The 15637-nt window shown below is 34.0% G+C and overlaps 1 protein-coding gene across 1 annotated transcript; it reads left to right on the top strand.

Moving 5' to 3' along the window:
* The first annotated feature begins 2003 nt into the window (after positions 1-2003).
* Positions 2004-14718, top strand: LOC148956659 (protein shuttle craft-like). Its single transcript, XM_089086531.1, has 6 exons — positions 2004-4567; positions 5425-6296; positions 7295-7448; positions 11038-11461; positions 12650-13294; positions 14370-14718. Exons 1-6 carry the CDS (start codon positions 2818-2820, stop codon positions 14515-14517), a joined length of 3993 nt encoding a protein of 1330 aa, XP_088942657.1. The 5' UTR covers positions 2004-2817; the 3' UTR covers positions 14518-14718.
* The last annotated feature ends 919 nt before the right edge of the window (positions 14719-15637 follow it).

Here is a 15637-nt window from a genome sequence, read left to right as displayed (position 1 = left end):
CTATCACTGAGTGGGGTCTATGAAGAAGTAAGAGATTCACTTGCATCTTCAGAATTAGTGTCCAAAGCAGCATTTTGAAGCTACCAGACTACATCACTGTTGTCACTATCAAACAGCATATCCATTGCAATTTGGGTGGTTATTGCAAAAAAAGTACTTAGTCTCTGAAAAACACAGAAATTTAGAATCATGGGCGGTGCAATAGCACTATCTAAGTAGAGTGAGGTGGGCACAATATATATATATATATATATATTTTTTTAGGCCAGGGCACTTCATATAGAAGGAGCTGTTGTAGAAAGTTCAAAGGGGCTCATCTGATTGGATATTGAAAGGGCTAGTGCCCTTTTTAATAGTCGGAAGTGATTGGAGGGCAACCAGCCCCCTCCCATGCCCGTCATTTCCCAAAAAATCCAATCTTTTTTTTATATATATATACAAGGACACTTTATAGATGAAGTTGTCAATGAAACTTTTGAAAGCAGCTCATTCGATTGGATATTGAAAGGGCTGGTGTTCTTTTTAATATTTTAAAAATTTTAAATATTTTCATTTTTCTACTTTAATAAATAAAAAAAAGATAAAATTCTAGTTTAGCTACTTTTCACTATCTTGGAAAGGAGTTAGGTTTGAAAAACGAAAGTTTGAGCAATGAATCCAGATCCAAAAACATACTCTGGGAAGGTATTGCCAAGCTTCTATGTTAACCCTTTTCTGATTTCTAAGTCTTGTCTACTTGACAGGTACTGATATCTATTGAAATTTTGACAAAACATTTACCTTAATTTTCAGTTATCAATTGCTTTTTCTCTGGCTTTAGTTCTGAAAATGCCATCCTGTTATTTGAGTAGAATTTTAAGCCATATCAATGTTTTTTTTTCAAAATTTAGGAAATTTATTTGTATATCTTTAAAACCTTATAAATTGGGATTAAGCAAAGTTGTGAAGCTGAAAACAGTTTCATTGTACTTCATTTAAACAGAAGATCTATTTTGCAATGTTTCACTTTTATAACACCTAGATTGTTAAAGGTCATCAAAGGTAAGGACCGACTAGAAGGAGAAGGAATGGAGGTAGGTACTTCAAAATGCCTTACGGGACATACTTTAGCCTGTAGACCCATCCCTGAAAGTTTAATTTTCCTAACCCAACCCCTTTCTAAAATAATGAAAAGTAGCTAAACTAGAATTTTACCAAAAAGAAATGTATTAAAACCTTAAGGAATAAATATCAGAATGTGTATATTAAACTGACAGTCCACAAACATTGGTTTTTTGTTTTTTTCCAGTAAAGTGTAAGTTATGTTCTGGTCTTGAGAAGACGTGGGGGCTGTGAGCCCTACTCATGTTAATTTTTGCTTATTTTGAGTTTGACTCGGTTGTTTATTATAACATCTGTTCATTTTTGGTTTAATTTATTTGTTGATGGTGATTTGTGGTAGTTTTACGATTAAAACATTATTTGAATTTATTTCTGCTCATTTTTGGCTTAATGGAGCTCTTTACTTTTCTTTAACAAACTTGTTTTGTGGAAAAGTTTTTAAAAATAATTTTAGCAAAAATGCATCTTAAAATAACATTGAAATAATAATTCCTTGAAATAGTTGATATGCAAAGGTTTAAAAAAGCTTTTTTTGTAAGAAAAGTGCCGCGTTTTCCCAAATATTATGATGCTTTGTATTTTTTTTTTTATTCTTAGTCTTCCAATGGACAGAGGGGGGGTTAATTCTTGATCTGTAGTCCATGCTGACGCTCAGGTTTAGGCATGAAAAGGAAGAAATCATATCAGTTTTTTTGCAAATTCTTGATTGTATTGCCATTTCTAGAGATCTGCCCCCCCCTCTCCTGCTTGGGAACTTGTACCATGATTAGCAATAGTTGGAAGGGGAAATATATTTATGGACTTAACTGATATTTGCTGTAATTTAGATATGTGAAAATGAACAAAAGAGGACACAAAATATTGTTATTACTTCCTCTACCTCTTACAAAGAAAACGAAAACTTTGGTGTAATTCTTTACTTTCCTTAATAGAAAATGGATTACTCCTTAAGGCCCTTAGTCTAAGCTTTTTGTAGGAATATGAATCAAATGGAGACACTAGGCTACTAATATTGTAGACACAAATGGTAAATAGTTTAAAAGTGCCTAGCTATTGACATGTGGGTCTTATAGCTGCACAGGAGGGTTGGATAAAAACATTCTAGTGTCACCAACAACACTGAGAAACTTTGGGGCAAGTTTTTTCCTTATTTACTTGAAACTAGTATGCAATAAATTGTAACCACAGTTTTTTCTGATTGCTGTATGATTCTTATTTGCTTATTCTGGGCAAGAACTAGACAATGAACTGTCCTGCCTGGCACCAATTGATTTTAGAATTACTTTATAATTTTTAATTTTTTTATTTTGTCTTGTACTGGGAAGAGGGGGTAAATGCTCAATCTGTCCCCTTCGAAGGCACCCATGTTTTAGGATAAAAAGGAAGAAATAATTTCATCGGTTTTTTGTAAATTTTTGATCACGTTATTAGTTTGTAGAGATGTAGCTACTAGACATTTATTAATGGCTGAAGTATGCATTTTCACAAATATCATGTACAAAAGTATTGCATTTCCCCAAATTTAAAGACGAATTTTACTTTTTATTTTTTGTATATGATTGGTCTTCTTGATGGAAAGAGGGAGTAAATGCTTGATCTGTTTCCCTGTTTGAAGGAATTGATAATGAAAAAAGATGTCAGTTCTTCTGTGAATTTTTTTATTGTGTTGTCAGTTTCCACAGATCTAGCTATTAGACAGTCATTTATGGCTCAAGCATGTATTTGCACAAAAAGCATGCACAATCATCCCCAAATGCTGTTATGCCTGTTCTTTTGTTTTTATCCTTGTTCAAGTATCAAGTATTTTGTTGTTTTTGTAAATTTTTACTGTGTTTTTATTTTCTAGAGATCTGGCTATTATCTATGGCTCAAGAAAACCTTTCATCAGGCCAAGAAGAGAGCAGAACCATGCAAGGCCACAGTGGAGACCAAAGCCAGTCAGGGACTCCAGGTCCAAGATATCCTAAAAATGGATACTATTCAAAGAATTACAGAAGCCATGGCTATTCAGAAAGAGTAGATGTATACAGAAACAATTCTGGCAGATATAATGCTGAAGATACTGCCACATTCAATAGGTATTCAGAAGGCGCTTCAAACAGTAGATTTCCAGATGGAAAAAACTATGATGAGAATGGTGATGTTGAGGTTTCTAGTAAAGATCGCAGCCAGTCAGATATTTCAAGCTCAAGAAATATTAAAAAAAACTATCATAAAGAAAGCAGTAGACATTACACTCAATTTGGCAAACAGTTTGATAAAAGAGATGGACATAACTATGGCTGCTATTATGAGGAAATAAGAAAGCATTATACAGACAGGAATCAGCAATTTAAAAAGTACAATTCATCAGGAAAAAACTTAAATGACAGAAGAGATTTTAGTCAGAGTTTGGCCAGTGATAATTATAAAGGAAGCTTTTCTGGTGCCTACAATAGAGAGGAAGGAGAGGCTGTGTATCCCAAGAGTGGTGTTTCTAGGGTAGCTTTTGTAAATAAACAAGAGAAAACTTTGGCATATGGAAATAGAGGTATTAGCAGAAATACACTACATGAAGGATCTACAAACTCTTCCTATAAAGGTAAAAAGGAGTATAACGTTCACGATTTTAACTCTAGGTCCAGTGATTATTCTGAAGAAGAAAATAGAGAGACTGTTACTTTAGACCCTTGTGAAGAGTCAGCCAGAGGTTTCTCTAGAGAAAAGAAAGAATGTAAAAGACATAACTTGGAGTATAGGACTACCTATTACCCTAAAGAACAAAATAAAGAGTCAGCTTCTGTAAAAACACATGAACTATTTCGTGATTCTTATAGAGGAAAAAAGGAATACAATCGACCCTATTTTGGGTCTAGGACCACTAATTATCATGAACAGCCAAATACAGAGACATTTAAACTAGAATCACATGACAGTGCATCTAGAGGCACTAACAGAGGTAAAAGAGGATATAACAGACGTAACTTTGACTCTAGGGCTAGTGATTATTCAGAAGGGTCAGACACAGTTGTAGTTAGATTAGAAGATGAAACTATTGAACAGGAATCATCTACCAGGGCTGTTGGTTATGCAAGCAAGCCCTTGAAGGTTTCAAAAAGAGGAGACAACAGGAGCCAAAAGAAAAGAGGGGGCTGTTCAACATCTACAAGAGATTCCAAGGAATATTCACAAGCAAATTATGGTTATGATTATGGAAACAATGAGCATAACTATGTTGGTTCAAAGAAATTTAAGGAGAAGGCTTACTTCGGTAAAAAGAAAGTTGATAAACTATTTAGAGAAAGCTCTAATGACTTTGATCAAAGAGAAAAACTGATTGATTTACTCTCAAATGCAAAATATGAGTGCATGGTATGTTGTGATAATGTTAAACAAAGTCAAGGCATTTGGTCTTGTCCATCCTGTTTCAATGTATATCATATTGGCTGCATCAAGAAATGGGCTAGTACTGCAGGTATGCAAGGAGGTAAGCAGTTTGTTTATTTAAAGTTCTGTGTTTTATTCTGTCAATGGGAGGGGTTGTTGGGGCCTGACGATTCCTTTCAGCCTCCCCCCTTCCTTATTTGCACTAAATATTTAAAAATTGTTGCAAATATATTTTACATTTTTTATAAAAGAAATTCTAAAATATTGGGCATTTCTTGTGTTAAAATGCGAATTTGCTTATGCAAATGTGTAATTGCGGTAACTGGCTTGGGAATTTTTAACAAATAGTAGAAATTAAGCAAAAGCAAACAAAGTCTGTTCTGGCCAAATAAAACACCTTGGGTTCCAGTCCCCCTACCTCTGCACACATTTGTCTTTACACTCATATATGATTGTGTAGTTTAAGATTCCTAGTTATAAAAGAAAAATTTTCAGAATATCAAATTTCTGGTATTCCAAGGATAATTTAGTGGCTTAAAGATTAAAATGTCTCATAAAAGTTCTTATTTTTCAATAATCCTTTTGATTTCAGTAAAATATATATATATATATATATATATATATATATATATATATATATATATATATATATATATATATATATATGTATATATGTATATATTATATATATATATATATATATATATATATATATATATATATATATTATATATATATGTATATATGTATATATTATATATATTTTTTATATATATATATATATATATATATATATATATATATATATATATATATATATATATATATATATATATATATATATATATATATATATATATATATATATATATATATATATATATATATATATATATATATATATATATATATATATATTAAAATACAAAAAAAATAATGCAATTTTTTTCTTTTTAGAAGAAGGATGGCGTTGTCCTGCATGTCAGACAGTGAGTAACAAAATCCCTTCAGGCTATTATTGTTTTTGCAGCAAAGTAAGAGAACCACAGTGGAATTATCATGACACTCCACATTCCTGTGGCAACTTATGTTCACGTCCTCTTGGAAAAAGTGATGGCTTATGTATTCACAAATGCAATATCCTTTGCCACCCTGGGCCATGTCCCCCTTGCACTGCTCAAGTTCAAAGAACCTGTCCATGTGGCAAGACAACAAAAACCGTTAAATGTAATGATGAGACAGAATCTACGTTTTGTACAAGAAAGTGCTCAAAGATATTGAACTGTCTTAAACATGAATGTTCTGCCTTTTGCCACCCAGATTTGTGTCAGCCATGTGAAGTTACATACGAGTTGCTGTGCTATTGTGGCAATGAAACGAAAGTTGTTCCTTGTACAGAAGAAGTTGAAGAAAGCCATAGCTTTGAATGTGGGAATGTATGTAACAAAGTCCTTTCTTGCGGCAAACATAAATGTAAGCAGAGTTGTCACCCTGGTGGCTGCCTGGGTTGCCCGTTTTTGCCTGAAGTTGTGACACATTGTCCATGTGGTCAAACCGATCTTGATAAGCTTTATGATCAAGATATAAGCAAACCCAGAAGTGAGTGTAGTGATCCAATTCCTACATGCGGAAAGTTATGCAAGAAAGGGCTTGGCTGTGGTCCATCTGAGAATCCACATTTATGTGAAGTCAAATGCCATTCTGGTCCTTGTCCAAAATGCCCAAAGGTTACAGAAGTTAGATGTAGATGTAAAAGAAATGATGTTGAAGTGCCATGTGAAGAATACAAACTAGGACGTGAAGTTTTGTGTGAGCGAAAATGTTATAAGGTAAGAAATTAACATGTTATCAGCCTTTATAATATTTAAAATGTAAAACAAACACAAAATCCATAAACACTAAGTTCTCTTTTCCGTGCTTTAGCTAAAATTAGCGCAATTTTCAATATATTTTTGCATTGTAATTTAACCTCATTGATTAAATTAATATATAAATTTTTTTAATCTTGAAGGTAATGTTACACTAGCTTTTCAAGGTTCTTCTTTGATCTTACAAACAACCATTGCTTTCTCCTATTCTTCTCATGGATTGGTTTGCTTCTCCTTGTCATTCCTTGTTTTCGTTTCCTTTTCTATTTATTACAAATTCACTTGCATTATCATTTTTTATAATTACGTCCGTTTAACTCACTGATTTTTCCGGAGAGACATAGTCCAGCCATAGCGCTGTTGTAAGAATGATTATACTCTAATATATGGGAAAAATTTATTGCAAGTTGCATCAGAATAACCCCAATTCTTATTTGTGGTAATTTCTCTTTGTTCTAGAGTTTGTTCTTTGCTCCAAATATTCGATTTCATTTCAATTTCTGTATGTTTTAGGTTTGGTTTATTCATTCCTAGTAATTTAAGTTATTTTCAAATTTGACTTGATTATTTATTTTAATTTCCTTTCGTTGTAGATTTCATTTGACCATTCATACATGTTCGTTTCAGGTTTGACTGATTATATGACCTTAATTTTTTTTAAGCTTCACACTTGTTCTTTACTGATCTTTGAAACACTATAGAAAATGTTTTTCTAAAGCTAGTTTTGATGTTTCAATGGACATCTTGTTACCTTACTGATGATACTCACTTGTAAGTTCGCAATTTTTAAAGGAGACTTTACTTTTACGGATGTTTGCTCTCACATGAGATGAGATGTCACCAAATGTGGATTTACCTTTTCTTACAAAATACTCTCCATGAAATTGACTGTTTTCTATGCAAAACGTAGTATCTGGTAGTATACTGTAGGCTTTGACTTCAAATTTTTTATTTTTTAGAAACGTCATTGTGGGCGACACAAATGCATCCAAACTTGCTGTGTTGATACTGACCACATTTGCACCATCATATGTGGACGGCTGCTATCTTGTGCAAACCATGTGTGTCAAGAATTATGTCATAATGGACCTTGTAAAAGGTGCCTCATCGCAAGTAAGTCTATGTTAATATTTTTTTTTATTATTTTTTTTAATCTTGCCATGGGTTTATTTGACAGAAACGTCCACTTTTCTGGAAGGGGGAGGATTTGATCTCATGCGTCTTCCTTAAAATCTAAAGATTTTGACTTTTTTTCCCTGAAATTCTAATATTTTCTATTTAATTAATTAGTTTTGGTGGTTTTTTTTTCGGAGTTGAGACTTCCTCCCTTTGGAACTAATTCCTGCACATGTAGGTGGGATTAGACCGCAATAACTAAACTTCCAATTATGAAACCAACAATGAAAACTACTTCTCTAAATTGATTAAGTGGAAACTTACACAACCATATACGTTTTAAAAAATAGGAAAGACCAGGAATTTAATAATGAAGATCTTAAATTTTCAACCTTGTTTTTTTTTTTTTTTTTTTTTTTTTTTTTTTTTTTTTTATATATACAAGCGCCCACCAATTTCAAAAATAAAGAACATGTGTTAAAAATCAGTAGAAAATGAGCAAAAAGGTATTGTCATGGAACCCTAGAAAGTGTAACTTTCTCGACTACTGCAGCAGAAGAAAAACACAGCTATTAATTGGCAATAAACAGGGTAAAAATCCAGTACTTGGATGAGTAAAATATAGGCTATTAGCAAATAGGAATTGGAAAGAGGTGTATGTATCACGGAAATGCTAAACGTCTAAGCTTGACTAATTCTAATTTGTTTATTATCATAATTTTTCAGTTCTTTGAATTGTTTGCTGTTCACTTACCAATAAGAGACTGATGTTTTTGGAGAGACTGATGATTATCATATTTTGCCATATATATCCCTTCCAAAAATATTTATTCCAGAAGCATCATTTTTATTGCTTAACTTGTATCAAATTGAGCACAAATATTAAATTTATTGTTTCATTTCAGAAAACCAATGAAAGAAATAAATACATGACATATTCATGTGTAACAAAGAAAGGTTGAAATCCCCTTTTGGCTAGCGGTAAATGTAAGATAATCAGTTAAAGTACACCATGGAGGCATGGAGGATAAATGTGTAATGCTGCTTAATGGAAGCTCAAGACAGGTCTTTAAATAATTTATTTGTACGTTTCGGCAACATCTTTCAGTTTTTAACTGTGAAAAAAATATTGAATTTGTCGAATTAGTTTCCTCGTATTGTTTTTCACGGTTCGGTTTGGAAACGATGGTGAATTTTTTTTTTGTATACAAACTTCCTTTTTTATAATATAGCTTTACTTTTAGTAGATGCTTCAATTTTTCACTTGTTTTACTTACAGGCTGAAACTGTTTGCTTTTAGAAATTAATTAATATAAGATCATTCTGAAATTTATTTTACTCTGTTTTCCATCCATGGAAACAACTTGTTTGTACCAATAACTTCACTCTTTTTTTTAACCCCAGGAAACAACTTGTTTCATAACAAACGTCTTTTCAATCAATCAGAAAAAATAATTTATTTCACCAGGATGAATATAAAATCTTAATAGCTTGATGTAATTTTTTTGTGGTCTGGCACAGGCGAAACGCATAACTGAATATGCGTTGTTAGAAAAAAAAAGAAGAAAGAATCATAAGCAGTCAGAACATTTTATAGATACAACATGTCATAGTAACGAATACTACTACCAGAGCATCAAGCCGCCTGAGGCCAACACAGCTACGCACGCTCCTCCTCCGTCCTAATCTATTCAAAGCCTCCCTCTTTACTTCCTCCTATTTAGTTCCCAGTTCCCTTAAATATTTCTTCGTGACATCCTCCCACCCCAACCACGGAAGACCTTCTTTCTGTTTAACCCTAGACGGTTGGCCGAAAAGGACAGTCTTTGGCAATCTGTCATTCTTCATCTGCAGAGCGTCCCCTAGCCATCTCAAACTTTCTCTCATTATAGCCCTAGAAAGCGGGATTGAACCACACTTTTCGTACAGCCTACTGTTAGAAATACGGTAAGTCAGCCGGGGTACCAAAAACAATCTATATGCAATTTCTGTGGAAAACATCTAGCAAATCATCCTCCGTTTTTTGGAGCACCCATGCTTCAGAACCATATTTGACCACTGTAGCTTCTAATATTCTAGTCTTGGTTTGCAGACTTATCTTCCAATTCTTCCAACCTTTTTCAACTGTGAAAAAACACCCTGAGCCTTGGCTATTCTTCTATAATACTTTTTATCATGAGACATGCTATAGACAAAGTTTTGAGAGAAGAACAGCGCGGTTTTAGGAAGGGTAAAGGAGTTGTCGACCAAGTTTTCATTCTTAGGTTAATAATTGAGAAGTACCTGAGTCATCAAACACCTTTAGCCCTCAGTTTAATAGAATATGTTGGGGTTGGAGAATGTAAAGAAATATATCAGGGAAATGAGAACTTCCTGGGAGGGTGTAAAGAAGGAGGCTTTGAGTAGATTGGGATGAAGAAGGAGCGTGTGTAGCTGTGTTGGCCTCTGGCGGCTTGGTGCTGCGGTGAGGTGTTAGTAGTAGTAATTATCTCTTATGCCCTTTGTTTTATAGTTGCCATATACATTTTAAAACAAAAACTAGCAGAAAGTCACAAAGAGCCCAGCGTAATAAAAATGCATTAATTAACGTTGTTTTATGTACTTTTTTTTTTAAATCCGACTATCCAGTATTGACAAACTTTTCAGAACAATTTTTTTCATTTTTGTCGGATAAATATATTTCACTAATTACAAAGAATGCTATGAGGAATATTGGAATAAAACTTATCTGCATTCATATTGTGATTTTTTTAAGGAAATGAAGGATAAGAAACTACATGTTTTTTTCCAGAAAAAGTTGATCACTTTGTTTCAAAGTTTGCCTTGTTGTGAACTTGGTCTCCAATTCTGCAGCACACCTTGGATAATAGTGGCATCAAATGTGTAAGCGGAACCTGATATTTATTTAAAACATTTGCCAAAAGCTTATTGTTGAAAAAAATGACAAAGCATCAGCCTATAGTTTTCCTCCATTTTGATTATAATCGTTTCTTTTTTTTTTGCAATTATACCTAGTTTTTTAGTGTACAAATTTAGTACTAAAAGTTGAAGCTTGATCGCAGATAAGATTTTGTTCTTCAGAGACTAGATTTCATCTCCCCATGATTTTGTTTAAGCTCGTACGAGGAAATTTATTTCGGGAGAGAAGGCAGCATTTTGAAACTTAACAAAAAAAAGAGCTAAACGTGTTTTTTTTATATAATAAAACTTCAAAAGTTGGGAGTAGGGCCAGGGATTGTGAGCTCGAAGACTTGCAATCCCTGTGTTTAATCTTATTTTACAAATTGTTCGGTTTTTAAGGGCAATAAATTGGTAAATTTTAAAAAAGTAACCAAAATACCAATTATCTAAATTTTAACACTTTTGAAACTCATTCTCATAACTTTTCACAAAAAAAAAAAAAAATAATGTGTCCGTTTTTAAGTTTTAGTGGTGACACCAATACTGATGTCCCCAAGTCTAAAAGAGTTATTGGAGGCAAGCTAAATGCCAGAACATGCTAAAAACGGATTGCTTTTTATTTCAAGGCTTAACTATGTTCCTTTAGATTACAGATTAGTTCTTATAATCACGTTTTGTCTTTTAGGCTTTGAAGAGCTTACCTGTCATTGCGGGAGCACTGTAACTTTTCCTCCTATTCCTTGTGGGGCCAGACCACCAGTTTGTGACAAGCCCTGTTTAAGACAACGTCCATGTCCTCATCCGCCGAATCATAACTGTCATCCAGATGACTCTTGCCCTCCATGCACAGTTCTTAGTGAAAGATGGTGTTTTGGCAGACACGAAATTAGAAAAAATGTCATGTGCTATCTAGAAGGGATTTCATGCGGCATGCCATGCGGGAAGCCTCTTGAGTGCGGAAAGCATACCTGTATTCGTACTTGCCATGAAGGGGATTGTCTTACTTCTGGACAGGAGTGCTCTCAACCCTGCCCAATTTCCCGAGCTTTGTGTGAGCATCCCTGTGGTAGTCCTTGTCACGAAGGAGAGTGTCCGAATACAACTTGCAGGTAAGAATAATGCTACTTTTATTTTTGAACAACTCGTAGCTACACAAAGCCACCTGATGACAACACTGCACAAAGCCGTGTCTTTTCTAGCCTGTAGCCTACCTTAAGGATGGGAATTCCTCAAGGGAAAGGCCCCGTGACAGGCAGGTTAACCTCAGTCCCTAGCACGAATTGATCCATTGCATTGTCACAAGTTTTAGAGTGCGTCTTAAGAAAAGGTCATCGTGATCTTTGCATCTTAAGTCATATTTAGAAGCGCATATGCTTTTCGAGAGAAGTGAGAGGGAAACGTGGTCCCCCTTATATTTAGCATTACCCTCAATATCATATTACAAATAAATAAATACTTTTTTTTTTCTTTAGTCAAATGAAGCTAAAGAGTTTATGAATGAGGAGGGCTGCCCCTTCAATTTGCTGCTTTTTACGGATGTTTTTTCTCAATATTTCAAGAGTGAATTCTTTTATACGGTACATGAGTAGCCTAAAGTGACAAAAGAAGCTTCCTTTAAAAAAAAAAAAAAATCACAATGCTTCAAGAATTCATATTTCCTATAAAAAACGAAATTTTAGTTCAAATGTTTTGAAAAGGCGACTAGTAAATAGAACATTTGTAATCGTCAATTGGATATATTTTTTTGTAATTTAAAATGCTATCTGGGAGATAATTGTCGATTTCAGTGCAAAGAGATGACGGTCAAAGGGGGCGACGGTGTTATCAGCTGCGTTAAGACTACCAGGTTAGACTAGACATACTACTAAACATTTGACTAAAACAAAACAACGCCCTAAATGAGGAATTCTTGGAGACAGCAACAAATCACAATTTCTCTTTAAAATTTTTTTAATTTATTTGCAACAGTTTTATAATGGAAAGGCAATGTGCTTTTTGTTGTTAAAAATAAAAAAAATGGATTTACATATCCAGGGGTGACAATTCAAAAAAATGTAGGGTGTGTGGTGTACCCAGCCCCCCCCCCCCCATCTCTAGGGGACAAAGCACTCTGGGCACATATTGTCAATTAAGTGCATTCTATTCAATAATTCATTGTCATCTTGTTTAGCCTTTTTAGCTGTTGAATTTCTAAAACGGTCATGTCTTATTCAATCTTGTACATTTCAAGGAGGGGTCACATGGTCCCCGGGCAGAGCCTTAATTGTTGTATTAATTGTATTTTTTTGCTTTTGCAGAATGAAAGTGAAGGTATCCTGTCAATGTGGACAGAGAAAAGCTGTAGTCAGCTGTGAAGACCAAGTGTCATCCTACAGAAAAATCACAACAGAGCATTTATATTCAAAAATGTCTGAATTGAATTTGGGTCAAACTGTAAGTCTTGAAAGTGTTCTTAGTAAAAATAAGATTGACAAAACAAAGAGCCTAAAATGTGACGAAGAATGTGCTAAAATTGAGCGCAACCGACGTTTGGCACTGGCGCTGCAAATTCGCAACCCTGAATTACTTCCTAGGCCTGGAGCACCTGCTTATAGCCAATTTATGAAAGATTTTGCCAAAAAGGATTTTAAATTTGTCCAAATGGTGCATGATAAACTTACGGATTTGGTGAAACTTGCTAAAATGTCTCATCAAAGAAGCCGCCAGCATTCCTTCCCTGTGATGAATAGAGATAAAAGACAATTCGTGCATGAATACTGTGATTTTTTTGGCTGCGATTCAGAGGCTTTTGACGAGGAGCCAAATAGAAATGTTGTGGCGACTGCGTATGGTGATAGATCCTGGCTTCCTGCTCAGAGCATTGTGGATGTTTGTATAAAAGAGAGTGGCCAGAAGAAAATTCCACAGCCCCCAATTGGAGGAATGGTAACTTTAAGCAAAAGGTAAGTAATTTAATCCAAGATCTTGTTAATTTTTTATGTGGAGTAAAATTGAAAGTTTATTCAGTACTAATTTGGCTTACCATGTTAAATAGCTGTTGGAATGTACTACGTATCTGTTTTTCCTTTTGTTGCACCCTGGTTGTAGTTTTCAGGCATTAAGGCACTAGACAGATTGAAATATCATTTTTTTTTATGGTTTGAACGCCTTTGTTGGTAAAAAAAAATATGGAAAGATAGTACGCATTTTCAAGTTTGGGAGTCGACGTATCGAAGGTTACAGTGTTGAGGTAAAATATTCAAGTTATATCCAACAAATTTTAAATCTCGACCTGGAGCAGTCGTGGGAGTGTCAGGTTTAGTGAAATTTATGAAATAAAATTTATTTTTCAGGTAGAAAGTTTTATGTCTTTAGCTTTGTCAATGTAGAAGGAATCAAGTTTGTCTATCTTTCAAAAAGTAGGAGTAAACTTTGGTGATATTCCTACCATAAGGAAGTTTAATGACTGTAAGTAATTTTAACAATAATACAAAAAAAAAATCTGGATAAATAATGCATTGGTTCTCAGGCACGCTTGTTTTATACTTTTTTTTTTCTTCATCATCAGAACTGTAATATGTTAAAGTTTTTGACTAAAGGTGCAAGGCCTACACATTAAAAGTTGTCTTGCATAAACTGAGTATTGGTGACCCTTAGAGCTACGAGAATGTTGGGTATCCACCTTGATATCATCAAATCCCAAAATAACAAGCAGTGCTTAAAGGCAGTAGATGAGTGAAAAATTTAGTGATCAGAATATAAACAGGAAGTATGTGGCTGTGTTTGTCTTGTGGGTTCTTTTGAGTTTTATTCAGTTCTCTTTTTATTTTTATGTTGAAAATTCATTTAAAAATCAAATGCATAGAACAAGGACAAAGATAATGTTAAAAAAAAAAACAATTAAAGAGTAACAATGTATTTCACGAATTTTTAAAGCTTAAGACAGGCTTTGATACAAAGATAAAATCCTTAGAATTTTCTTGTTTGTATAAGCTTTAATTTTCAAAGATTATATACTAAAACTCTCCTTTATTTTAGACCGCCACAGAGCAGTAGAGCCCCTGAGCCAGCACCCACACCATCTGCTGTACTTACAGGATTTAGCTATTCCAAGCTTTCTGACGTTGTTAAAGGTTTCCCACAACCAGAACCACCAGAAATTGATTACTTTGAAATGACTGAGTAAACTGTCAGTTTCTGACAAAAAATTTCTAGCAACTAGAAAAGTTGGATTGACATGAAGCATAATGTAAAAGATGACAAAATTTGAGCAGTGCCAAAGGAATCTATGGTCTTTTTTTATTTTATTTTGGAACAGTTATGTTTTTCTTGTCAAAGTATTTTTTTTTGTGGATTACATGTTGTACCAATAAATTGATAAGGGTAAACAGAAAGTGTTCGATTGTAATGGTGGAAGGACTAAAGCCTCATTCGTCCATGAGCAAGCACCCGGGATGGCAAAGACACAGAACATGAGATTGCGTACGGACAGAGCATTTGGTCTGAAATAAACAAGTAAAGTAAAAGGGTGATAGACAAGGGTCAGGTTTTGTCATATGAAAGTTATAAAACCAGGCGATGATGAGGGAGGAGGAAACTAATCCGATTTTCACTTTCATATTTGTTATGTTGAACTACACAAAGAACTGCAGTGTCTCGAATAAACCATTCGAGAAAAAGTAGAACAACGAACAAAATTATGGGAGCTCGGAGCCAGGGAAAACAGAGAACAAACTTCCACTTTATTCTATATTTTTATTCTTATTTTTCATGAATGGCGATAGGCTATTTTTATTAGAAAGGCAAACTGAATAAAATCATTGATATTTAATAGAAAGTCAAACTCGTCTAAGATGTAAGAATTCAGTTTGCATAATGCTTGCACAAGAGCTGACCTCATGCCAGGTTTTGGGGCGTCAAAATTTTCTTTTTTACAAAAATAATTGACGCACGTGAGAAACTGCTATAATGATGCGATAAAAACGAATGATCAGAACAAAAGAGAACGTTAGCTGCATTTTTGATCGGCGTTTTGTTTAAAATCTGTTTTGATGGCGGGCAAATTCACCCTTGTGCTTATTTCCCTTTTTGCTCGTGTAAAACTGACGGCGAAAAGCAATAGAACGTTGAACTTTGATTAGAAGGACGTTGGAAGTTAACCTTGGAATCAGACTGGATATAGTTTAGATAACAAAATGGACCGGCATGAGCTAGAAGTCTTGTACTATGAAAATGGCTACTTTCAAGTAAAAGGTGAAGGTTTGAAGATACTTTTAAACATGAAAAGCATTGGGTACAAGAGAAAA

Source organism: Artemia sp. Qi Xiang Cuo, chromosome 1 (genome assembly GCF_049724085.1).
Source record: "Artemia sp. Qi Xiang Cuo chromosome 1, ASM4972408v1, whole genome shotgun sequence".
NCBI lineage: Eukaryota > Metazoa > Arthropoda > Branchiopoda > Anostraca > Artemiidae > Artemia > Artemia sp. Qi Xiang Cuo.
The sequence above is the reverse complement of the archived record's forward strand: the minus strand, read 5'-3'. Positions and strand labels throughout refer to the sequence as shown.